General features: G+C 41.5%; 1 protein-coding gene across 1 annotated transcript; it reads left to right on the forward strand.

Moving 5' to 3' along the window:
• Window positions 1–1109: 1109 nt before the first annotated feature.
• On the forward strand, window positions 1110–27231 carry LOC132119295 (zonadhesin-like). The gene is made up of 52 exons (XM_059529138.1): window positions 1110–1183; window positions 1895–1920; window positions 6513–6656; window positions 6879–7144; window positions 7770–7854; window positions 7949–8098; window positions 8199–8363; window positions 8564–8664; window positions 8814–8892; window positions 9009–9204; window positions 9984–10450; window positions 10545–10738; window positions 10828–10972; window positions 11169–11413; window positions 11553–11701; window positions 11793–11921; window positions 12016–12154; window positions 12240–12381; window positions 12531–12727; window positions 12825–12963; window positions 14451–14567; window positions 14778–14902; window positions 15222–15367; window positions 15546–15689; window positions 15826–15933; window positions 16112–16281; window positions 16692–16894; window positions 17942–18083; window positions 18220–18467; window positions 18568–18745; window positions 18863–18971; window positions 19079–19173; window positions 19790–19966; window positions 20279–20481; window positions 20672–20816; window positions 20902–21143; window positions 21349–21513; window positions 21618–21745; window positions 21918–22189; window positions 22493–22701; window positions 22997–23141; window positions 23412–23659; window positions 23773–23902; window positions 24012–24210; window positions 24320–24481; window positions 24684–24814; window positions 24997–25199; window positions 25306–25441; window positions 26416–26559; window positions 26680–26770; window positions 26908–26960; window positions 27058–27231. The coding sequence occupies exons 1-52, from the start codon at window positions 1110–1112 to the stop codon at window positions 27132–27134; spliced, it is 8277 nt and encodes a 2758-aa protein (XP_059385121.1). The 3' UTR covers window positions 27135–27231.
• Window positions 27232–27811: the final 580 nt, after the last annotated feature.

Below are 27811 nucleotides of genomic sequence, written 5' to 3' on the forward strand. Positions count from 1 at the left end.
TTTTGAAACTTGAGCGAAACTTCCTTAAGCCAAATGCCCTTATTAATTAAAGTGTCTTTAAACAAACAATACTATATTTAACAGCTGAAAAAAAAGGCAATAGTTCAAGATCTTCAGTTTTCATTAACAACTGACAAAACAGCTAATTTCCATTGGGAGGCTACATCACGTATTCAGATGATTCAGTAACTCTTCACAGTAAAGTCATTAACAAACATAATAAAATACTTAACAGATCAGTAGCATATTCAAATCTGTTAAACATTATATAACATGATGTGTGTTAACGGCATACAAATCAAAGTATACATTTCTTATGTATATGATAATCAAAAGTTTATGAAGAAAAAAGGTTTGAAATGATCTTCTTTATTGTAAGTTTAGCTTGTGTCAAATACTTTAGAATAATTTAGGAAGGGGTTGACCTCTACTCATCTAGCTTTAGTGGTTCACTCTGCTGGGCTGGACCTGATTTGGAATATCATTCACAAGGGAGCCTCTTTTTACAGGTATCATAAACATACATGCCTTATCAGAAAACAGGGTGGAATCACAAAGGTGTGATTTCCATAAATTCTGGTCACAAGACATAAACTAAATTAGCATTTGATATATTTATCAATTAGCAGTTGATATATATCAACTTTTTTTGTCCTATATTTTCAATATTTGAGATTTTTATTTTAAGCTTACGTCTAGTACAATGAATTCCTGGTACTATTCAGACTAGTCCCAAAAAAATAAATACAAATAAATATTTCTATATATATTAGTATAGTTAATAATAAACCATATGAGGATTCCTGATTTAAGAGCTCACTAAAAAAGGTCTATGTACTGTATGGGCTGAACTTCAATGCATATTCTGATAAATGATTCCACCCATAAGACCTAAGACAAGGGGGAACACACCCAGGTCACAAACAGTTACTGATTCACTAAACTGGTTTTGTAATAAGTTATGTAAAATTATATTCATGAAAGTGATAAAAAGTGATTCACACATTCTTGCCCTGCCTCACTGACCATGCATCACACGACCCTTTATAAACTCAAACAGCTTTCTCACTTCTGTCTTACTGAACCTAACACCATCCATTAATCCAGACATGGGACATCTGGAGTTAATACTAGTGTTAACATGGATAACAGGTTGCTTTACCATAGACAACAGTGCAAATAGGTGAGATGCTCATAATTTAGTAATTTGGTTTAATGATTCAGTAGTAATGTGAATGTAAATCTTATTTTGCTATCATAAAGTACCAGATTCAGAAAAAATATTTGATTATAGTTTATATTAGCATAATGTTGTAGCCTTCATTGTATACATATTTATATGTATATATACAAATACATATTGTAAATATATAAACTAATATTATAAATATATAAACATATTATAAATATATAAAGGTATATTATAAATAATATTTATACAAACTACATGGTTCAGTAAATAACTGATTATCATTTGCATCACGCATTTAAATAGAGCCACACATTTCTGACAATTAGTTTTATGAAAACAGGCAAAATTAAAAACTGTAAATGTAAAAGCATGTTAACATATCAGAGTTTTGTTATTTATTAATTTTATACACAACATTAACGTATTTCCAAGGCATTAATTTACACTTCCTAACAGTTTTTATTCAAATTTAATTAAGCATTTAACATCTGACCATAATGATGGAAACAAATGATAAATATTATGACAATGACTACTGTTATGTAACTGAATTACACTCATTTCATGCCTTTGTACTATAGTTAAGAAATTCATGTGATTATGCAGCTAATCTAATACTTATCAAGCATGGTAAAATATAGCCAGCTCTTTCATCTTTTTTTATGATATTAGTCAAATCATTCCTTTTTCCTGTTTTTACAGATTTGGAGTGACAGAGAGAGATTCAGGTAAGTAAATTATCATGTAAAATGTAATAAGGACAATAATTAACCAGAAAATTAGTGCTATTGCAAAATTTCTACATTTCAATCATTTATTTTTACTTATTTCTTTTTCAAATATTAAGTAACATTTTAATATAAATACATTGCTACAATATAACCAAGAACTACTATTATAATTTCCAATTAAAAAGACTATTTGTCACGGCAGGGATCCAATGAGGCACGGAGATAGAACCAATTGCAGGTAAGTCATTTATTAAAGGGTAAACCAAAGGGGTAAACAGTCCAGGCAGGGTCAAAACCAGAATATCGAACATAAACAAGACACGAAGACAAGGCAAAGCAAGGCAAGAAGCGACGGACATGAATAACTATAGGACATTAAACAAGGACTCCGTGACTAAGACTCAAACAGACCAGGTATAAATACACAAAAGGATGATGGGGAAACAGGAGACAGGTGGGGAACAATCAATTAACTAAACAAGGAGGAAGGTGACCAAATAAGGAGACAGGAAGTGATAAATGATAAACACTGTGGGAACTGAGGACACCTAGTGGAAACCCAGGGAACACAACCCAGACACTGTGATAGTACCCCCTTACTAAGGAGCGGCTCCCAGACGCTCCAAGACAGACACAAAACAGAGACCAGGAGGGAGGCGGACAGGTGGAGGCTCAGGGGGAGGGACGGAGGGCCAGACTAACAGAAAGGAACAGGGACCGACATTAACACAAAAACAAAAGGAGAAAAAAAAAAAAAAAAAAAAAACAACATGAAGCCCCCCAGGGCGGAGCAGAAGACCACCACACCCTTGTGGTCAAGGCCAGAGTCCTCCAGGGCGGAGCGGAAGACCACCACAACCGTGTAGTCAGGGCAAACGCCCCCCAGGGCGGAACGGAAGACCACCACGTCCGTGTGGTCAGAGCGGAAGCCCCCCAGGGCGGAGCGGAAGACCACCACACCCTTGTGGTCAAGGCCAGAGTCCTCCAGGGTGGAGCGGATGACCACCACGCCCCTGTGGTCGATGCCGGAGTCCAACAGGGCGGAGCAGCAGACCACCCAGTGACTTGACTTAACTCTGAAAGTTCAACGGTGACTGGCCCTGACTCTGGAGAGGTCACTGGCACCTGACTCGACTCTGGAGAGTTCACTGGCCCCTGACTCGCCTCTGGAGGGTCAACTGGAACCTGACTCGACTCTGGACTGCCTGTGGAGACTTGAGACGCCTCGGCTTCGGGCACCGCCTCTGGAACGGACTCGGGCACTGCCTCGGTCACGGACTCGGGCACTGCCTCGGTCACGGCCTCGGGCACCGCATCGGCCTCCGGAACAGCATCGGGCACCGCCTCGGCATCGGGCACCGCATCGGGCACCGCCTCGGCATCGGGCACCGCCTCGGCCTCCGGAACAGCATCGGGCACCGCCTCGGCCTCCGGAACAGCATCGGGCACCGCCTCGGCCTCCGGAACCGCATCGGGCACCGCCTCGGCCTCCGGAACCGCATCGGGCACCGCCTCGGCCTCCGGAACCGCATCGGGCACCGCCTCGGCCTCCGGAACCGCATCGGGCACCGCCTCGGCCTCCGGAACCGCATCGGGCACCGCCTCGGCCTCCGGAACAGCATCGGGCACCGCCTCGGCATCGGGCACCGCCTCGGCCTCCGGAACCGCATCGGGCACCGCCTCGGCCTCCGGAACCGCATCGGGCACCGCCTCGGCCTCCGGAACCGCATCGGGCACCGCCTCGGCCTCCGGAACCGCATCGGGCACCGCCTCGGCCTCCGGAACCGCATCGGGCACCGCCTCGGCATCGGGCACCGCCTCTGCCTCGGCATCGGGCACCGCCTCGGCCTCCGGAACAGCATCGGGCACCGCCTCGGCCTCCGGAACAGCATCGGGCACCGCCTCGGCCTCCGGAACCGCATCGGGCACCGCCTCGGCCTCCGGAACAGCATCGGGCACCGCCTCGGCCTCCGGAACAGCATCGGGCACCGCCTCGGCCTCCGGAACAGCATCGGGCACCGCCTCGGGAACGTCCTCTGGGCTTTGAGGAACGGTAGACGCCTGTCTCCTCCTCCTCCGCCCTCTATTTTGGCGAGTCGGTGACACCTTGTCTGGAGACTCAGGCGTTGAGTCGGCCATCTTGTGCTGTGGCGCTGGGCTGGCGGCCATCTTGTGCTGTGGCGCTGGGCTGGCGGCCATCTTGTGCTGTGGCGCTGGGCTGGCGGCCATCTTGTGCTGTGGCGCTGGGCTGGCGGCCATCTTGTGCTGTGGCGCTGGGCTGGCGGCCATCTTGTGCTGTGGCGCTGGGCTGGCGGCCATCTTGTGCTGTGGCGCTGGGCTGGCGGCCATCTTGTGCTGTGGCTCTGGCCTGGCGGCCATCTTGTGCTGTGGCTCTGGCCTGGCGGCCATCTTGTGCTGTGGCTCTGGCCTGGCGGCCATCTTGTGCTGTGGCTCTGGCCTGGCGGCCATCTTGTGCTGTGGCTCTGGCCTGGCGGCCATCTTGTGCTGTGGCGCTGGCTCAGCAGCCATGACGTCAACCGTCTTGGGAATCTCTAGGATCTTGGACAGCGTAGCGAAATAGTCCAAGAATGAGTCAGCGGCCCTCTTGGGCGTTGGCGCTGAGCTGGCGGCCATCTTGCACCGTGGCGCTGGACTCGTGATCACCTTGGGTTGCGGTGCTGTGTTGGCGTCCATCCTGCCTCGTGGCGCTGGACTAGCGGCCATCATGTGCTGTGGCGCTGGGCTGGCGGCCATCTTGTGCTGTGGCGCTGGGCTGGCGGCCATCTTGTGCTGTGGCGCTGGGCTGGCGGCCATCTTGTGCTGTGGCGCTGGCCTGGCGGCCATCTTGTGCTGTGGCTCTGGCCTGGCGGCCATCTTGTGCTGTGGCTCTGGCCTGGCGGCCATCTTGTGCTGTGGCTCTGGCCTGGCGGCCATCTTGTGCTGTGGCTCTGGCCTGGCGGCCATCTTGTGCTGTGGCGCTGGCTCAGCAGCCATGACGTCAACCGTCTTGGGAATCTCTAGGATCTTGGACAGCGTAGCGAAATAGTCCAAGAATGAGTCAGCGGCCATCTTGTGCTGTGGCGCTGGGCTGGCGGCCATCTTGTGCTGTGGCGCTGGGCTGGCGGCCATCTTGTGCTGTGGCGCTGGGCTGGCGGCCATCTTGTGCTGTGGCGCTGGGCTGGCGGCCATCTTGTGCTGTGGCTCTGGCCTGGCGGCCATCTTGTGCTGTGGCTCTGGCCTGGCGGCCATCTTGTGCTGTGGCTCTGGCCTGGCGGCCATCTTGTGCTGTGGCGCTGGCTCAGCAGCCATGACGTCAACCGTCTTGGGAATCTCTAGGATCTTGGACAGCGTAGCGAAATAGTCCAAGAATGAGTCAGCGGCCCTCTTGGGCGTTGGCGCTGAGCTGGCGGCCATCTTGCACCGTGGCGCTGGACTCGTGATCACCTTGGGTTGCGGTGCTGTGTTGGCGTCCATCCTGCCTCGTGGCGCTGGACTAGCGGCCATCATGGGCAGTGACGCCACTGTGGCGGACGTGCGCTTCCTCTCTCCTCTCCGTCCGCCATGGTGAGACGGTGGCTCTAATCCATCCCACACGAGCCCCGGGTCGAAGGGCGGCCCTGGTTGAGAGCGGTGCTGGATATCCTCTCGACCACTCCCTCCTCGGCGACCTCCTCTGGTTCCCCGGAAAACCACCAGGCGAGTTCCCTCAAATCCACTCCTCTCCCGCACTGTGGCTGGGGAGGAGACATAAGCCGACATACCGCTGGCTCTTGTAGGGACGGAGTCCTTCTGTCACGGCAGGGATCCAATGAGGCACGGAGATAGAACCAATTGCAGGTAAGTCATTTATTAAAGGGTAAACCAAAGGGGTAAACAGTCCAGGCAGGGTCAAAACCAGAATATCGAACATAAACAAGACACGAAGACAAGGCAAAGCAAGGCAAGAAGCGACGGACATGAATAACTATAGGACATTAAACAAGGACTCCGTGACTAAGACTCAAACAGACCAGGTATAAATACACAAAAGGATGATGGGGAAACAGGAGACAGGTGGGGAACAATCAATTAACTAAACAAGGAGGAAGGTGACCAAATAAGGAGACAGGAAGTGATAAATGATAAACACTGTGGGAACTGAGGACACCTAGTGGAAACCCAGGGAACACAACCCAGACACTGTGACACTATTATCTTGTCTGTTTTACATTAATTAACACTGGGGACAGACTTTGTTCTGTCACAAAAAAAAACATGCTTGACTTTGTACAAAGTGTTAACGCTTGCAATCAAGCAAGGACACATGTGATTACAAAATTACATGAGAACTGGTTGTAAACGGGTGGAGTATGGTAGGCCCCCACAAAGCATATCTAAGGTCCATGTCCATTACCAACACATTATGAACATGCAAAGCATTTATTACTGGAAAATAATGCACATAAAAATATTTAAGCATTACATTTTTCTAATTTTCTAATTCTAGGACTGGTTTTGTTTGAGCATATACTTAAGTAATCTAATGTCAACTATAGTAAATTCTAGATGGTTTACACCACTGAAAACTTAAAAGTCTTGTTTTTAAGCAGCGTTGGCCTCTTGTGATTTCAACCAAAATGAAGAACCGTTCTGCAATTTCCGACAAGACACCGCAGATAATGGTGACTGGACGCGTCACACTGGACCCACCCCCACCCCTGGAACTGGGCCCAATGGAGACTATCCGGATGGAAGTCAGTATGAATGCCAAACACTCACTAAACTGAAGATGCAAAATCACTTGGAAATAATGTTCAAAACTGAACATAATCCACTTACTACAAATGTTTACAAAATGACAGTACACTGACTGATGGCACAATCACTATAAAAAGTTTTGTCAAACAACATATAAAACACTAAAGAACCTTTTTTACTTTCTTGCTCTCATTAAATTTAACCTTTTCCCCCAATAGCTGGCTATTACATATATCATGAGGCAGACAACTCTGTAAATGGACAGAAAATACGCTTTCTCAGCCCAGTTATTAGTAGTGGACCTTCTGAGATCTGTGTACAGTTCTACTACTACATGTATGGCTCTGACAGCAATAACACCCTGACTGTGTTGGCCAAACGTCCCCACTCTGAGGAACAAATGTGGCAAAAAACTGGGATACAGAGCCCATCATGGCTTGAAGCCTCTGTCACTGTGCCCATACCAGCTGGACAGACTGCTCAGGTAATTGCTTAAAAACAGTAAAATATTGTGATTAGTACTGACGAAAGTGTTTAACTTTATTTTTAATTTTTATTATATGTCTTTTTAACATTCCCTTATTGTATAGTTGTATCTACATTTTATATTTTGATCTAGATTTTTAGGCTTTTAATGTTAATGTTATCTGTGTGCACCGGGGGTCTGAGAGTAACGCAATTTCGATTCTCTGTATGTATGTACTGTATATGTGGAAGAATTGACAATAAAGCAGACTTGAACTTGAACTTTATTATGCTACAGATGTTTGTCATTTGTTCTTTTATAGTTCTAGCATGCCTTTTTTCAATTAAATACATATGAGTACAGTCTTGTTATACCTTACTAAATTGCCTTAAAAATTGCTTTAATATTATGAACTTGAAACATATTAAATTTCAGTGTGGTCACTTTTTAAAGGCAAAAGGCTATGCATTATAGTGTCTAATATATACAGGCCTTTTCTTTTGCATCAGTTATAAAAAAAACAATGTTACAAAGACAAAGATCACATCTGAAACTCATGATAAGAGAATGAACTTTGTGACTCTTATACAGTGTGAAAGAAAATTCCCTTTCAGTAAGTTTTAATGCCATTTTTCTCTTCTAGATTATGTTTCAAGCAATGCGTGGGCTCTCCTCATCATGTGACACTGCCCTGGATAACATTGTTATCACTGAGGGAGCATGTGCTGGTACTTTATTTTACCCATATTGCATGTTAATAATATCAACATTTAATACTAAAATGCAGATTTTATAAACAACATTCTGTTTGTTTTTATACAGGCTGTATAGCTGGGTGTGATTTTGATGATAATGATAAATGCGGCTGGAAAAATGTGGTACATAATGATAACATTTTTGGTTGGGAGTTTTGGACTGGACAGACAGCTACACCAGACACTGGCCCTGATGATGACTTCTCCAAACCAGGATGTAAGTCCAATATTCCACACTGATATTTCAATGATTTTAAGGACTGCTTTCAGTCCCCTTTGCATTCTCTATTTTCTCAAAATGTTTATTTTAAATGCAGTGGGGTCATACCTGTTAATGGACTCCAGCTATAGTATTGAAGGAGAATCCGCTCAGCTCTGGAGTCCCTCTACCTCAGCCTCTGGTTGCCTACAATTGGACTTCCATTACTACATGTATGGCAGTGCCACCAACATGGAGCTAAATGTCTATGCAATCACCACCGGTAAGAGTCACAAGCTGTTCAAATGGAAAGAAGATTGAGAGTTTGTTAAAAAACTCTTGTCTGTAGGTTTAAAGGACAATTATGAAATTACAATTATGAATATGACAATCATATTCACATATACATGCAATGAAACCTAGATGGTCAATGATTTTCAAAAATGTTATTATGCAGATTAATTACAGAGATTTTTTTTTTAGGTGGAGCACTTGGATCCCCTATTTTCCGCCTCAGAGGAAATCAAGGTCAGGCCTGGAAGCCTGCAACCGTTCGCTACATTGGTTCAGCTGATTCAGTGGAGGTCAGTTATATTTTCTCATGTAAAAATTTGAGAATGAGCTTTTTATATTTTTTTAACATAATGATCTGGCCCATTTGAGCGGCAGAGTAATTTCTATTCATCAGAAATGTTCCCAATTGTTCACGTTTTTATACTTTTTTATTTTACAGTTTGTAATTGTAGGTGTTTATGGTGAAACACACAAGACTGATATTGCAGTTGATAGTGTCTGCATTACCACTTGTACAGGTAGGTGTCAGACAATGTCATTAATGCTACTGTAAGTCTAAAAGTACCAGTTGTCATATAATACATATTGTATGAATGATGCACCAGTATAATAATTGTTTTCTTGCTGATTTTAGCAACTCCAACAACAATGAAGCCATCCCCACCCCAACCCACTACACCTAAACCAACGACACCAGGTCCATCATCCCCTAAACCGTCTACACCTCAACCTACTTCACCTAAACCAACGACACCGGGTCCATCATCCCCTAAACCGTCTACACCTCAACCTACTTCACCTAAACCAACGACACCGGGTCCATCATCCCCTAAACCATCTACACCTCAACCTACTTCACCTAAACCAACGACACCGGGTCCATCATCCCCTAATCTGTCTACACCTCAACCTACTTCACTTAAACCAAGACACCGGGTCCATCATCCCCTAATCCATCTACACCCCAACCTACTTCACCTAAACCAACGACACCGGCTCCATCATCCCCTAAACCGTCTACACCTCAACCTACTTCACCTAAACCAACGACACCGGGTCCATCATCCCAAAAACCGTCTACACCTCAACCTACTTCACCTAAACCAACGACACCGGGTCCATCATCCCAAAAACCGTCTAGACCTCAACCTACTTCACCTAAACCAACGACACCGGGTCTATCATCCCCTAAACCGTCTACACCTCAACCTACTTCACCTAAACCAACGACACCGGGTCCATCATCCCCTAAACCGTCTACACCTCAACCTACTTCACCTAAACCAACGACACCGGGTCCATCATCCCCTAAACCGTCTACACCTCAACCTACTTCACCTAAACCAACGACACCGGGTCCATCATCCCCTAATCCGTCTACACCTCAACCTACTTCACCTAAACCAACGACACAGGGTCCATCATCCCCTAATCCGTCTACACCTCAACCTACTTCACCTAAACCAACGACACCGGGTCCATCATCCCCTAAACCGTCTACACCTCAACCTACTTCACCTAAACCAACGACACCGGGTCCATCATCCCCTAAACCGTCTACACCTCAACCTACTTCACCTAAACCAACGACACCGGGTCCATCATCCCAAAAACCGTCTACACCTCAACCTACTTCACCTAAACCAACAACACCGGGTCCATCATCCCCTAAACCGTCTACACCTCAACCTACTTCACCTAAACCAACGACACCGGGTCCATCATCCCCTAAACCGTCTACACCTCAACCTACTTCACCTAAACCAACGACACCGGGTCCATCATCCCCTAAACCGTCTACACCTCAACCTACTTCACCTAAACCAACGACACCGGGTCCATCATCCCCTAATCCGTCTACACCTCAACCTACTTCACCTAAACCAACAACACCAGGTCCATCATCTCCTAAACCGTCTACTCCCCAACCTACTTCACCTAAACCAACGACACCAGGTCCATCATCTCCTAATCCGTCTACAGCCCAACCTACTTCACCTAAACCAACAACACCAGGTCCATCAACTCCTAAACCAACAACACCTAAGCCAACTACTCCAGGACCAACACCACCAGGTAAGCTTAACTTGTTCTATTTTGATTAGAAACATTTATCAAATCATTATAACATTTTTTTTTAGATAAACAAACCCTTTTTGTCTTCAAACAGTGATCTGCCCTCCTGACTCAGAATACATTGACTGTGGCCCAGCCTGTATTCCTACCTGTGCAGAACCCTTCACCAACTGCTCTGGTTCATGTATAAGCGGCTGCTTCTGTAAACCAGGATTTGTTTTCCGTGGGAGACGCTGTGTTCCTATTGAACAGTGTGGATGTCTGGATGAAGAAAACAACTACTTTGAGGTACAAGATTTTTTCATTGTGAGACTGCATTTTCATCCAGCTTTGGGACCTAAAGTTTTGCAGAAAAAAAGCTCTGTATTTTCAATCAGCCTGGTGAGATCATATTTGGAGATGGCTGTTCCAAGTTGTGTCGCTGTGCTGGCAACTACACCTTTGACTGTGTGGACAACACCTGTGATCCTGTGACAGAAGAATGTCGGGGGGTTGGTGGAGTGTATGGCTGCTACCCTAAAGGTATTTCAGAAAACCGAAAACAATATTCCCTTAACCTACAATTATTTTAATGACAAGCTATCATTTTGCAGGTTATCTATTAATACCCTCAAATAATATGCTAACTTACAAACATGAAGCTATTTTATACAATCTTCAACTTTAAGCATTCTTGTTTGAATCTTTATATTTGACACCAAGGGATTTTCATTCACAGGAACCTCCACCTGTATTGCCTCTGGTGACCCCCATTATAGCACCTTTGATAACCGGCGCTATGACTTCATGGGAAACTGTTCTTACCTGATGTCCGAACCATGTAACAGCACAGATGTGCCTTACTTCGCTGTATACACAGACAACGAGAATCGCTACAACAATCCTCATATCAGCTACGTAAAAGCAGTTCATGTCCATGCGCTGGGAGTCATAGTGTCCATTCTGAAAGGAGGAACTGTTCAAGTACGGGAATAGAACAGTACTTTCAATATTAATGATTTATAAACTATCATGTATACAGTATTATTTGTGCACATATACTGCATACATGTAATTTAGTGAAACATTCAAAATGACAATTCGGTTTCCTGACTTTTCTCAGGTCAATAGAACCAATGTGAACATTCCTCTGAGTCCTGTCAGTGGTATTGACATTTTTATGTCTGGCAAGCATTACACAGTGGCCTTGAACTTTGGAGTAACCATACGTTATGACGGAAACCACTATATGGACATTAAAGTTATCAAGGAGTGAGTGTGGTTCTTATAAATGTATTTTAATGACAATTTTATAGCTTGATTGACTTTTAAATGTCTCTACATGTTCGTGATCATTTTACAGCTATAAGGACCAACTTTGTGGACTGTGTGGGGATTACAACGGAGACCCTCAGGATGACTTCCAGACCCCAACTGGTGAACAGGTCCAAAGCCCCAATGACTTTGGCCAAAGCTGGAACACAGACCCTGAGTAAGGCACTATACGAGGCATATGCTATTACAGCTAAAAGACGTGTCACTATTAATTCACATCATAGATAACTCACCTCTGATTCTGCCTTCAGGTGTAACAAAACAGATGTTGGCCCATCTCTAAGCTGTACAGATGCTGAGCAGGAGTTGTATGAAGGGCCTGCTTACTGTGGTATAATTTTGAACAGCAATGGCCCATTTGCTGCTTGCCATGCAAAAGTCAACCCCAATGTGAGTGAAATCTAATAAGTTCATGTGAAATATGCATATTTTAACAATATAACATACTTACAGATCTTGTGTGCCTTGTGTGTAGGGTTTCTTCCAAGATTGTTTGTTTGATGTTTGTGAGCTGGATGGTGCTCATTCTGCTTTGTGTGAAGCAATAGAGTCCTATGTCAATGAATGTCAGGACCGTGGAGTCACAATTGGACCCTGGAGAAACAGCACCTTCTGTCGTATGTCTGAAAAATACATATTCCTTAACCATAAAGTGAAAAAACAAAACAAAAAAAACACTTGAAAGGCTTGACCGATTTCTAGTACTGTCAAATAGACTAAAGTCACAAAATTACAATTAGCACTAACATAAATTCTCTCTCTTCAGCTCTAAAATGCCCACCCAACAGTCACTTTGAATCATGCGCACCAGTTTGCCAGCCTTCCTGCAGTCCATTTCCACCAAGTCAGTGCAGCGGGCCTTGTTCTGAAGGATGTGTTTGTAACCCTGGATATATCCTTAGTGCTGGCCAGTGCGTGAAAGAAGAAACATGTGGTTGTAGCTATAATGGAAATTACTATAAGGTGAGGAAATTGAATTTGATATTATTTAGGACAGAAATGGTTTATTATAGTCAAATAAATAGTATTTTTATGACTTTTCCTCTCTCCATAAATTTAGCCAGGTGAAGAGTTCTACACTAAGGACTGTGAGCTACTGTGTAAGTGCGCCCCCCCATTTGTTTCCTGTAAAGCTGCCGTCTGTCCACCAATGGAACAATGTGGAGAACAGAGTGGTGTAATTGGGTGTTACCCAAAAGGTGAGCACTCTGGTTAACTCAGCAAGTGTGTTTCCATTCAATTTTAAAACATCCATCCATCCAGTTTCAGTCAGGCTTAAGCAATAATTTCTTCTAAAATAAGTGTATAACTTAAAATTAAACAAGTACAGTTTTAGAAATGTTTAAAAAGAGCATTTTGATGTAATTATAGCTCAGCTTTATCCATATATATATATATATATATATATATATATATATATATATATATATATATATATATATATATATATACAGGGGCGTCATGCATTCATGATTTTTGAGGGGGCACATTGGGGGGGGGGGGTTCGGGAGTATAAGTCATTCTACGAAAGCACTGTATAACTGATATAGGCTTATTTTTTTATATTTTTTTTTCCTTTTTATTCAAAACAATTCCAAACATGCTCAAACATCAGGAAATATCTCGTTTCTCAAATATGTGTAGGTAAACGCGTTTTGCACCTTTATAGATTGTTATTTGATCAATATATGGAAATGTAGTGTAATCTACTACACATAAAAACCTGACTTTTTACTTAAGTGCCATATCATGCCATAAAATATTTTTAATACGACTGAATTTGCATTTAATGTAAATTTTAATAACAATATTGTAAGATACTTATTTTAACACTTTCATTTTACAGAGAGTAAAGAACATTTACATTATCAAAAAACATTTTCATTCAGTCTAGCCAGAGTTCAGGCACTCTCAAAAACTCCCATTAAAATCACTGAAGCACTTTACATTATGAAACGAATATCTTACTTACATTCATACGCACATCTGCACTTTTTGTTGTTTCTGATGAGAGAATTCGCTAAATAATTCAGTCAGCGAGCAAGTGAACAAAACACTGCGTTTCAGTGATGACTCTTCTGGATGTCTCTGATTGGCCATTGCATCCATAAGCGCAACAGAATAGTTTCTGATTGGTTATCATGAAGCGTTGTACGAACGCGTCTGTCTCTGGCTCAGCGCCAGCCAGCGAACGCAGATTTGAATTTAGCAGCTGATGCTGTGCACTGAACGATCTATTCTCACCGCTGTGATTGTATCAAATATATAAAAAATATTATTCTGCAATTTTTTTTTTTCGTTTGGAAGCTGCATTTAAAATCCACTTGGCTCAGAAATCTGAGGGGGCACGTGCCCCCTCACTTTGAATGGGCACGACGCCTCTGTATATATATATATATATATATATATATATATATATATATATATATATATATATATATATATATATATATATATATATATATATATATATATATATATATATATATATATATATATATATGCATTAACAAGACAACGGTTGGACTCGGCTTTGTGCAATGGCTCTAAAATGGAGACTGTAGCTTGACTATGCATGTTTACAATTCACTATTTACAAATAGTGTGCAACAGTAAACTATTGTAATTTTTCACATTCTTTAGAGCTTCAAAAATAGTTGATCAATCTCTTTCCTCAATCCCACAGAATCTCAAGACTGTATTATCTCTGGTGATCCTCATTATAACACTTTCGATGGCAAATACTACAGCTACATGGGCACTTGCACCTACACTCTGGCCCACACCTGCCAAAACAACACTGGTAAGCAATGGCCAAAGCCAACTATCCACAATGAGCAGTTACAGAGTACTTTGGTCATCAGATAGGTGTTTGGAGTAACAAACTATTTTATTATTACTATTCATTAAATGTACATTAAATGTCCCCAAAATAACTTTAAAAGTAGGCTCAAATTAGAATAAACTTACAGCTTTCAAAATATCTTCACTTTCTTCCCTCCTGGGTCTGCAGGCCCCTGGTTCTCCATAGAGGGTAAGAATGAAGAGAGAGGAGTTTCTGGCATTTCTTACCTGAGGAAACTGTACGTGACTGTTGATGGCATCACTGTGACACTGATGAAAAACAAGAGAACTCTGGTCAGTATCCACAGCAGCTGCATGCCTTCATTAAACCATCAATGAATTTATTTTTTAATCTTGAGATCTAGGATTGAGATTTTAAGTAAATCTCTCTTAGATTATAATCTCTTGGATTATGTTAATGCATAAGAATAGTTCTGAGACATTCCTCTTATTTCAAATATTTTTTCTAGACGGTTCCTAATCTGTTCATAGTATCATTATCCCTGTCCATTTTTTAGTTTTCCAAGAATAATCTTGCCTTTAAAAGTTATTTTTGTCAAAGATAGCATTAGCCTTCAATCCACCTTTGGTTTTACCTCTTCCACACACTCAGGTGAATGGACTCAGGGTGTCTCTCCCTTACTCCCCATCTCCACTCATTTCGCTGTCTTTTGCTGGACATTATGTAATCCTCACAACTCCGTTTGGCCTGGAGGTGCAGTGGGACGGCAACCACTATGTCAAGATCTCAGTTCCTAGGTAAAGAAAATGTAAAAAAAAATATACACAGTACTGACAGTATTTGCAGAAAACACTAAGACACACAATGATTGTTAAGGGTTATAGGTTATAAGTAAATTCAAGAACAAAAATCAAAAAGCATCTCTTGGAAAATTAATATCTGTAGATTAATCTCTTTTTTTTCTCATTTTATCAGCTCCTACTATGACCAGATGTGTGGCCTGTGCGGAGACTACGATGGAAACCCCAATAATGATTTCACTAAGCCGGATGGCTCCCAAACCGACAGCTCCAATCAGTTTGGTGACAGTTGGCAAACTGATAAGGATGAGGATGCAACGTCAGTATTTCTTACTTTTCTTAATGTTATCAACCACACAACAGGCAGGGCAATGTTTTTAAGACTGTTCTTAAGATTTTAAGACTGACCTCAAATTCTCAGGTATGTCTTGATAATGACAATGTCATGTTTTCAGGTGCAAGCCGGACCCCGGGCCTCAACCACCCTGCGATCCTAAGCTGGAGGGTGTGGTGTCAAACCCAGAGAACTGTGGAAGAATAACTGACACAAACGGAGCATTTAGGTTAGGACTTACCAAACTTTGACATTTTCTGCTAATAAACAATCTTGAATCCTTCCATTAGAAATGAATCATCACAAATATGCTTGCTCTGTTATTCATACTGATTCTAACCTGAGACAATGAAGAACTTCATGTGATTAATCATTGCACACTTTCTCTCACATTCTCACGTTCACAGGGACTGCATAAATGTGGTGGACCCCTTGCCTTTCTTCCTGAGCTGTGTGTTTGATATGTGCCGTTATCAGGGTCTGAAGCAGGTCCTTTGTGACCAGCTTCAGGCTTACACTGATGTTTGCCTGAGTGCAGGTGCTCCTGTCCATCAGTGGAGGGAGCCAGACTTCTGCCGTGAGTCATTCTCTCACATATTCTCTCATATTGCATAAGGTGTAGGGATCGAGAAATGGTTTGAGCATATAATAAAGCAGCAAATTATGGCATCTTACATCCATGCAAGAATCACATTTCACATTCCCAGTGGCAAGCCTGTTTTCAGCTCCCTCTAATGCACAATATAAATTATTGAAGTGAATGCAGTTCAGAAGGTTAGAATAAAAACCGCTAGAGCTGAACACTTACTTTAACTTTAGCCTTATTGTTTTTATTATTCATGGGGCTTTTATGCCTTTAATGGCCAAGGCAGAGAAGATGGGAATGCCATCACAGAGGGATGGTACATGTGACTGGGAAACTACATAATGTATACCCACTTTAACCATATTTTCAGAATTTAATGCTGTTTTTCTATTTTTCTTCAGCTCTGGAATGCCCTCCAAACAGCCACTACTCCATATGTGTGAGCTCCTGTCCGGAGACATGTCTGGGTATCAATGGACCACCGGGCTGCAGTGAGAAGTGTGTTGAAGGCCGTGAGTGTGACCCTGGCTTTATCCTCAGTGACAACAAATGTGTTCCTCTTAAAGACTGCGGCTGTGTGGACTCCTCAGGCTCCTACCATCCAGTGAGTTTAACACCAGGGCTGAACTGTGGGGTTCTGGGGCCAGAGACAATGATGGGTCCCCATAGTAAATCTGGAGTTTGGATTAAAAATATTCAAAGAACCACTGCAAACACGAGTAAACTAAAAACACCCATTTCTTCTAGTTCACCTAAATAGCCTTTTGACAAATAAATTATTAAAGGCTGATGGAAACTGAGTATAGCTCATACCTTTTCACTCTATGACTTCTTCAGGCCCGTTGTCTAAGTTAGTCATCATTCTTTTTGCACAAAAAATGACAAAAACACGATGTCTGACATCCAAAAGTGCCTTAAACACTAAACAGCAAAAACACAAACTCAAATACCCAAACAACAAGCTCTTCCATGACTTACCTTTTGTGATTCTGTCGAACGTGACCACGTTTGACCAAACTGAAGGTAAAGTTCCAAAGTTAAATGAATCTAATTCTTTAATATTTATTGTTTTACAGTTTGGTACTTTATTTGTGCTGCTGTTGTCGTTTATCACTTTCAGACAGTTTGTCGCTTTCAGTTATTTGTCACGTAGTCATTATTCAAAACGCATATTTAAATTTTTTCATAGAGTGTGCTTTTATGCTTGATTCTCGTTAATTCCTGTCTGACTTGAAATCGTTTTCGGTGAGCATTCATTCATTCATTTGCTATAACAGTAATTAAAATAGATGGTTATATCGGACAAATTATTATAAAGGATAATAAAACATTCATCGACTCTATATTTTATAATGATTCGCTTGAGTTAAAAGTTTTATTAAGTCCCCACACAACACAAAGTGACGTTTTGTCGCCAACAACTGGATGAAAGAGGGACCCGTACGAAGCAATGCATGAATCTTTGGGTAAATAGATTTAAATGAGTCCAGTTCACTGTGAGAAATCAACCTTCAATGTAGCGTCTGTATCACATTTACGATTGCTTAAAACACAGTGCCGAATTTTAACAAAGTGTTAATGTTTAAAAATAGGAGAAATGTGCTTGACTTGTGGATTTCTAACACGTACCTATCAATGTGGCCATATTTAGGTAAATGAGAGCTGGTATCTGGAGGGCTGTACACAGAAGTGTGCATGTGAGGGTGGAGGAAATATTCACTGTTACAACACCAGCTGTCTGCCTACAGAGAGCTGCCAACTTCAAGATGGAGACTATGGCTGCAAACCACTCGGTAACAAATATAATACTAGTTTACACATCGTTTAGTTTTTATATCTTATCATATACAAATATGCAGTTCTGCACAAACCTGTTGACACATGGAACTAAAAGTTTATCTGTCCATTTTTTATCTCTTTCTCTTTCAGGTACAGGCATTTGCTCAGTTTCTGGTGACCCTCATTATAACACCTTTGATGATAAAGTACATCACTTCATGGGTGCCTGTTCCTACATTCTCACTAAGCCCTGTAATGAGACCTCAGGCTTGCCATACTTTTCTGTGGAGACACAGAACGAGCACAGAGACAATAATAAGAAAGTGTCTTATGTAAGATCTGTCATCATCAATGTGCATGACACAACCGTCATTTTGAGCAAGGGGCGCAAGGTTCAGGTAATGGACATTTCCAAGATTTGAGAGACATAAGGAACAGATTACAGGAGATTAGAACAGCAGTCCATTCTTGTGCTTACCTTATTTGTACTTCCTGCAGATGAATGGAGTTCAGGTCACTGTGCCTGTCACGCTGTCAAATGGTGTTAAGATCTTCCTAAGTGGCAAATTTGTTGTGCTTGAGACAGACTCCGGATTGCGTGTCCGTTTTGATGGAAACCATCATGCAGATGTCACCTTGCCTTACTCCTACAGTGGACTGTTATGTGGACTCTGTGGTGAGCACTGCAAGTTCAGATATCTAACTAACTGATGGATATTCAAAAAGCTATTTTATACTGAAACTAACCAAATAATCATTTGACATGAGTCATTTTAATAATAATATTTTACAGGAAACTATAATGGTAATCCTAATGATGACAACATCAAGTCAAATGGAACGCCAACAGACAGCACCAATGAGCTTGGAGAAAGCTGGCAGGTTCCTGACGACAGACCAGAGTAAGTGAAAGCCTATTTAATCGTGCACTGCACCAATTTTGTTTCTAAATATACACTTTTTTATCATTGAAGCTTTGATCATTCATACCTGTTGTTATCTTGCACAGTTGTACTCATGGTGGAGGAGACATTGAATGTGATGACAAGATCGAGAGTGAAGCACAGAAGCCTACTAGCTGTGGCATGATCACAGACCCCAATGGTGAGACACAATACCTCATACAAACATACATGTAAAAAGGTCACTGAATAAAAAAAACATAAAAAGCTTTGTCACACTTAGAAATGTTTGTGATATTATTTTATAACTGTTTTTATTTTTATTTTATTTGCTTAATAATTTCAAATCAGCATATGCTAGAGTTTACAGGATTTAATAATTAAACATTCTTTTGGGGCTTTGTGTGACATTTCTTAATAACCTATAATTACTCTTATAGGTTCCCTTTACACCCACAATGGATTTTTTGTTCTATTTAGAAACATTGTCTTTTGCTAATATCAGAGTCAGCACTTGCATTTGCAAATGTTATTTCACCTTCTTAATGCATTCATTAGAATAAATCATGTTTATGTTAGAATGCAAGAATTTCTTTGTCTGCTTTGAGAGGTTTGACTACAATCATTGTAATACATTTTCGAATGAATGTTACCTATGACTTGAACATGACTTGAAGAGTAACGGTTAAATGTACAAGAGGCCTCATTTTACTCTATTTATGACTATATTCCAGCACATCTGTTTAGTGCACTGAGCTTCTCTGCTTTATAGAGACACAACACCTGTTTTATGCACCATTAAATCATTATTTTCCCAGGAATCTTCAAGCCATGTCATGCGGTGGTGCCTCCCAGTCCTTACTTTGAGAACTGTGTGTTTGATCAGTGTGGCACTGGTGGCGCCACAGTGGCACTGTGCCAAGCTATTCAAAGCTATGCTGACCTGTGCGCTCAAGCTGGGGTGCCAATTAACTGGAGGAATAACACCTTCTGCCGTAAGTGTTTGAGCCCTACAGACATTCTGTAAAGCGCCCTTAAAACCTGCAATTAACTGTATCCTGGTAACCTTTTAAAGACTCTCCCTTTGTAGTGTGCAGCCTTCAATTAGGGAGTGATCAATGAGTGCAGTGTGTCTCTTTAGTTCCTAAATTGGCTGTTATACTTATATGTTTCTCCGTCTTTGCCCATAGTCACAGTTTCTTGTCCATCCTTTTCTCTTTTCTAAATGTTTTCATTCATTTGCTCTCTTCTGCCCCATTGCATTTGTTCGTTTAACACCACTCTTTTACTTTTTCTATTTCTTCCAGCTATTAAATGTCCGGTTGGTAGTCACTATGAGCCATGTGGTTCAGCCTGTCCAGCCAGCTGTCAAGACCCTGGATCTGAAGGCACCTGTTTTGAGCCCTGTGTTGAGGGATGTGTGTGTGACCCTGGTTTTGTCCTCAGCGGGGACAAGTGTGTGCCCTTCAGCGAGTGTGGATGCACTGACAAAGACAACAACTATAGGCCTGTGAGTTCTTGAGAAGTCTGAATGAAACTTCTGTTTTCACATTTTAAATAATTTCTTACAAATTGAAAAAAAATTCAGTTCACATTTTTGTGAATAAAGGTGTAGTTTAATTATGCATGGTTTCATTTCTATTTTAGGATTGTCCCTTTGTCCGTTTCAATTATTAATGCGTATCTATTTGATTTTCTAGGTTGGAGACAGCTGGTTCATGAAAGATGATTGCAGAGAGCGCTGTGTTTGTTCACCTTTCAATACAGTGACATGCGAGGCATGGCAATGTGGTCCCGCTCAGGAATGTAAGGTCAATGATGGTGAACTAGGCTGTGTGAACACAGGTACATGTGCTACATAATCTTCTTATCTCTTTTTTATGTGTCTGGCTGTCTCTGTTTGACACATGCTTATTGATCTTCTTTGCAGGAGTGGGCATTTGTCACATTGCTGGTGATCCTCACTACTACACTTTTGATGGCATCATGCACACCTACATGGGTACCTGCACTTACACGCTGGTGGCGATATGCAACACCTCTATGGTGACACCCTTCAACATTGTGGCCAAGAACGAAGAGCGCGGCCAACCAGAAGCTTCGTATGTTCGCTCTGTGACTGTCTACCTGCCCACTACCAACATCACCATCAGCAAGAATGGCAGAGTACTGGTGAGAGCCTGAGAAGGAAGAAGGAAGAGATGCAATAGTGATTTTGACTAGGCTGCATTTGCATGTCTTCTTCTGATTAGACATCATGAATAGGAATATAACAGTGAAATGTTGTTTAATATCATAGATGAGATTCTATGTACTTAGTGATATGATTTTTCTAAATCTCTGGCTTGTGCTCATATTTGTTTTTCCCTCCAACTAGATGAATGAACGCAGGATAAAGACCCCGTATGACATCAGTTCAGCCAAGGCGAGGGTGTTCACCAGTGGAGTAAACACTGTACTGGACACTGACTTCGGCCTGATTGTGAAGTTTGATGGAGTGCACCATATTGAAATCACAGTGCCTGGAGACTATTTCAACAAGGTTTGAAACTACGCAAAAAAAATAAAGCTAGAACATCACCCTACTTGACAGGGGTGGGCGATATACAAGTAGACACGATTAACAGGTAGAAATATGTCTTACAGGTATGTGGAATGTGTGGTAACTACAACGGAGATTCCTCTGATGACAACTTGATGCCTGATGGGAAACCAGCCAAAAACGACACTGAACTTGGTAACAGCTGGAAGGCAGAGGGAGACAGTGATCCTGGGTAAGTGTTACATTATATAGTCCCTCTCCATAATTCAGAAATAAACAAACATTGAAAGATGGTAGCATTATAGATGCCCTTATGATACATATGAATTTGATTGAAAAATCAGTAGTTTCACTCGTCTTTATTCTTTCTTGTGTTCATTAATGCCTCATTTCTCCATCTGCAGGTGCAAACCTGATGAACGGCCTGATGACAAACCCAACTGCAACAAGAATGAAGAAGAAATCTACAAGTCACAGTGTGCGGCATCTATCCTGTCTGATCTCTTCAAGCCCTGTCACTTTCTCATTCCTCCTGAATCTTTCCTGGGGAACTGCATCTATGACATGTGCGAGTATGATGGCATGCAGTCGACTCTGTGCGATAACATTGAAGCTTACGCCCAGGCCTGTCATAGCGCTGGAGTCACGATCAGCTGGAGAAACAGCAGCTTCTGTCGTAAGTGAAAGAGAAAGAGGGAAGAAAAGACTAGGAGATATGCTGAGAATGTTATGCTGAGCTGGGTGACAGAAGGAAGAATAATTTAGCTAGGATTGTAAAGAGCAAAAGAGCAGAACTGTGATGCTGAGGAAATGAAGCATTTATGAGATTCTTTACCGATAACCTCTAGGTTATAAATAAATATTAATGAATATCTATGCACATTTTGAAGGACGAAATGGCCTCTGAATATGTCAGAGAATCATTGTCATTCAAATCCAATGCGTCAAACCTCTTTCCTTTTTGTACTTCAATTTCCAGCTCTCCCGTGCCCACCAAACAGTCACTATTCTGAGTGCACAGCTCCTTGTCCTCCTACTTGTGCCGATCTCTTCCCCGTATTCTGCCCATTACCACCTAATAGTTGTGTCGAAGGCTGCCAGTGCAATGGAGGTTTTGTGCTAAGTGATGGCAAGTGTGTTCCCCTCTCAAGCTGTGGATGTGTTGACAGCAACGGAGAGTATCATGATGTGAGTAAATTTTACTCTTATGATCAAATAATTGTGGTGTTGAACATAAGAGACGACTTTCTAACGTTTAAACATCTTACCGACTCTACTTTTGAATGGTAGTCTATCTAATAAAGACTGGTTTTCTTCAACTCTATTTATCCGATTCAACTCTTTATTGAAATAATTTTCAATATTAACGAATAATGGCAAAGACATGATACATAAAGAATATGTTATAAAAAGGTGCTGTAAAGATGACAGTTGCTTTTATTTCATATCAAAAGATTTAACAATACTGCCTGCCATATTTCAGGTGGGAGATTCATGGATAACTGACCACTGCGAACAGAGGTGCAGCTGCAGCCTTGGAGGAGTGCTGTCCTGCACGTCCTTTGAATGCAATGACAACTCAATCTGTGATCTTGACAGCAATGGAGACCGTTACTGCAAACCTGAGAGTGAGTTCAGGACACTTTTTGTAGTGAGAAATATTAACTGGCTTAATTCAAACCATCAGAGCAACCAAAAATTCATATTTACTCTACATGAAAGACAAAAGTTGGCAACTTTTTACACATTTTCTCTTAGCAAGGACTACTTCAAGTTTTTGGGGTTTTAATGGAGCCTGTGGGCATCTAAAGAAATGTAAATGTTTAAGCCTTGAAGCAGGTTAGTATTAATGTTCACCTCATGAATGAACAAACTCAAACTTCTTTTACTTCTCATAGAATTCGATGACTGCAATATTGCTGGGGACCCTCACTATCATACCTTTGACGGATACAATCACCACTACCAGGGAGCGTATACTTATGTATTAACTCAGAACACCACTCTGCCCAGCTCCCTCACCCCTTTCATAGTCCGCGGCAAAAACCAGCGGCAGGGAGGCATCAGCCGGGTGTCACTCCTGCGCGAGGTCTATGTGGACGTGTACGGCATTTCTGTTCGCATGCAGCAGAAGAAGAAAGTCCTGGTGAGGGATTCATGGGACATGTAGTCAATTCTAATAGTTGTATCTATCAGACTTCATATATGGACCATAATACCATAGTATCATTAATGTCTTCACGTTTTTTTCTCCATTAGGTCGATGGAGAAAAAGTTGGTCTACCATTCAGTCCTGTACGTGGAGTTAACATAAAAACAAAGTCTCGCTATGTGATGCTCACAACTGACTTTGGCCTTTCTGTGCGCTTTGATGGCAATGCTCAAGCAGGTAGCTCAAATCTCACACCCACACAAATATCAAGGATTTTTTAGGCGCACCTTTGCATATTTTGTAAAGCATACGATAAAAACTCTCACGCTCTTCTTTTTCCCTAAAGTGGTGAGTCTACCAAGTGTATACAGATCTCGTGTGCTCGGTCTGTGCGGTAATTATGATGGAAACAACCGTAACGAGTACACAAAACCAGACGGCACAGTTACCCGCAACCTCAATGAGTTTGGAGACAGCTGGAGAGTGACTGACAGACAGGCAGGTCTTCATACCACATCTCTACCAATGAAGGTGCACCTACACAAGTACGAACGACTCTGAGTATCTGTTATGCTATGCATTATAAATCAAATGGTTTGAATAAATAGTCTGACATAGTCCTACCCCTAAATAACCTGTCTTCTTTACTATTAGGCGTGAAGTGGAGGCCGATCCAGATTCAGGGTTTGATACGACAGGCTGCACAGATGCTCTGCTGGAGGAGCTGAATGGGAGTAAAATGTGTGGGGCTCTCAGTGACCCTGCTGGTCCTTTCACTGCCTGTCATGCTGTGATCGCTCCGGATGTCTTCCAAGAGTGAGTAACGTGTGCATGTGTTTAGGGTGTGTGCATTCTAGTGACAAGTACGAGTTCACTTTAATGAGTTAATGCAAAGTGGGTGTGTGGACTAAGTACAAGAGCATGTGTATGCTTGCGCGTTTGAATGAGATAAGCTTGTGATATGCAGGTGTTGGTACGGATGTGCCGTCATTTACAACTGTGTGTGTTTGCATTGCAGGGATTGTGTGTTTGACCTGTGCGCTGAACAGGGCAGTGAAGAGCTGCGCTGTGAAAATTACGCCGTCTACGCTCGGGCTTGCCAAGATCTGGGTGTTGCACTAGGGCTGTGGAGACAAGAACTGAATTGCGGTATGAAAAATAAAATATTTATAGAATATTTAGATTAAAATAATGGTTCCCACAAAAATATAAAGCGGCACAACATTGATAATAATAAGAAATGTTTTCTGAGCACAAAATAAGCATATTAGAATGATTACTGAAGGATCATGGGACACTAAACAACATAACTGCGTGTGTTTGTGATTTAGGTCTGCAGTGTGGGCCCAACAGCACTTACTCCTCCTGTATGACTCCATGCCCGGCGTCCTGTGCAGATCTGGCGGCTCCCTCTGAGTGTGAGCAAACACAGTGTGTGGAGGGATGTCAGTGCGCCTCCGGCTTTGTCCTGAGTGACCAAGACTGTGTGCCTTACAGCGAGTGTGGATGCAAGTACCTCGATCGCTACTATCAGGTGAGCCTTTTGATGCATGTCAAATACTGCAGGTTAAAGGTTATGATGTCGAAGGAATTGCACAAGACATATCTGATCATGTTTCTCTGTACCTTTCCACATGCAGTTGAAGGAGACATTTGTGACAGAGGACTGTTCACAGAGTTGTGAATGTTCTACCACTGGTGCTGTGTGTCAAGCAAAGGGCTGTGGAGAAAACGCGATCTGCACGGTGTACGACACCCAACGCAACTGTTATAAATGTGAGCTATTTCTGACTCAAAATATATTTGATAAATAATGCATAGCTTGCAGAGTTTTCCTAGTCTATGAATGATACAGAATTGGATATCATATAGTCAAGTTAATTTTAACTATGGAAGCTCATTTCTGCCATGGGATAAAAATAATAGCAAAATGATCTCACAAATCAGAGTTTATATCTTGCAATTTCTGTGTGAGTCCATGCTTTCTTTATTTACTCACAATTTGCTCAGATTTTTGAGAAAAAAAGACAGTATTGTGAGACATGTAGATGTAGATATATACATATATATGTTACTTCAGACTTATGTGTCCTCTAGAAGCTTGCGTTCTGCAAGTGAACGTCGCTTGATTGTGCCATCCCAAAGAAGCACAAAGTCACTTTTACGGACTTTTAAATTAATTGTTCCCTCCTGGTGGAATGACCTGCCCAACTCAATCCGAGCAGCTGAGTCCTTAGTCATCTTCAGGAATCGGCTTAAAACACATCTCTTCCATCTTTATTTGACCCTCTAACTTTAACACTCACTATTCAATTCTATTTTTAAAAAAATCTAACTACCTTTCTAATCTTTTTATATTCTATTTTCTTTTCATTAATTATGCAATTGTATGTGTGTGTGTGTATGTGTAAAGACCTCTAACACTAGCTCGCTCTATTCTTTTTTTATTCTCTGTTTTCTTTATATTATATTATTTAAAATCCCATGCTACGTGTACTGTGTTAACCTAACTGAGACTTGTTATAGCACTTATATATCATTGCCCTTTTTGTTGTTTTTGATTGCTTCCACTGTCTTCATCTGTAAGTCCCTTTGGATAAAAGCGTCTGCTAAATGAATAAATGTAAATGTAAATGTAAATATATATATATATATATACATCATGGTGGAAACAAGCTTTCATATATTACAGATGTTTCAGATAAGTAATAAACTGATTTTTAACTTCTTTTGCCCTCTTTTTCTCTCAGCAAGTCCATGTTTGAGCTCGCCCTGTCAGAATGATGGTACCTGTGTGGATAAACCAGATGGTTCTGGCTATACCTGCACATGCACTGAAGGTTTTGAGGGCACAAACTGTGAGCTCTTTAAAATCCCCTCCGAGGGAGGCCTGGGTATGGGAATGTGAACGGACTGTATTCATTAATATTCATTTTTAATCTAATAAAAAAAATTAAACCATATACTGTATGCCAGTCATATGTAACAGGTTTTTCCTGCTTGCTGTTTTGTAGGTCAAACAGCTATTATCTTGATCGGAGTCCTTGTGCCGCTTGGCGTCATCCTCATAGTCACAGCAACTGTGTGCATTTACAAAAAGTGCAGGTAAATTGTATTAAAATCTAACAACACTGATCTTGCAATAAAGTCAAAAACTTACCAAGCCAAGTATTCACTTGCAATCATTTGAAACATTTTGGTTTTAAAGGCAAACTAATGATTGTTAATCTCTTTTTACACAGCCACAAAAAGATGAGTTACGATACAATTAAATTTGAGCTGAACAAAAAGACAGGTATGTGGTAAATGATTATAATACTTTTTTCTTTCTAAAAAAAAGAGTGTATAATGTATAATAGCTGTGATTTGAGCATTTCTAAATTTGTCCACAGATCATTCTTATACAACTCTAGATGAGGGTAAGAAGCAGGGAACACGGAACAGTGGAATGAAGGCTACTACATTCTGAAGCAAAACCTCAGTTTTTAGACGATGATTTCCTGACGAGAGTTTGTTTATATTTATTCATTTTAAACGTCTTTGTGGAATATGTGAACTAACTGGCAAAACCTCTGTTAATATTTTACATCTTTCAACTTTTCCGTTACTTATTTGTAAACTTCATTGTAAAATTTTGGTATAAGCTGTGTTTTGATTTGGGGAATGAGTGCATTTATCAAATGTCTGTGAGCATCTGACATTAAATAAATTATATTTTCCTCATACTTTTTTTTTTTCATATCTTAAATAAGTTAACAACACATTTTAGGCCCAGCTGCTTTTATTTAACTTGTTCAAGTGCAGCACTCCAATAACCAACAACATTTCCAATGACTCTGAACACTTTTGTTAACACTTCAAACAGCAGTTAAAGGCATATAAAAACAATCAATTAACAAACAAAATAAAAAGTGCAAAGCAGAAGTTCATAGAAGAGTATAGTCCAAATTGTCTTGTCATCTAAATGATTGAGTTCCACAAGAACTTTCCACCAGCTTCTTGGTGGGTCTTGGCAATTCAAAAAACCCAAAACAAAAAGTGAACAAACAATACAAGCGCAATACTCAGCATATATTTGCTCTGATACCTTTTGTAGTACTTCTAGCTATTTCTACAGACTGAGAGTAAATGACAAAGTTGTCAATT

This window comes from Carassius carassius, chromosome 3 (assembly GCF_963082965.1).
Source record: "Carassius carassius chromosome 3, fCarCar2.1, whole genome shotgun sequence".
NCBI classification, from domain to species: domain Eukaryota; kingdom Metazoa; phylum Chordata; class Actinopteri; order Cypriniformes; family Cyprinidae; genus Carassius; species Carassius carassius.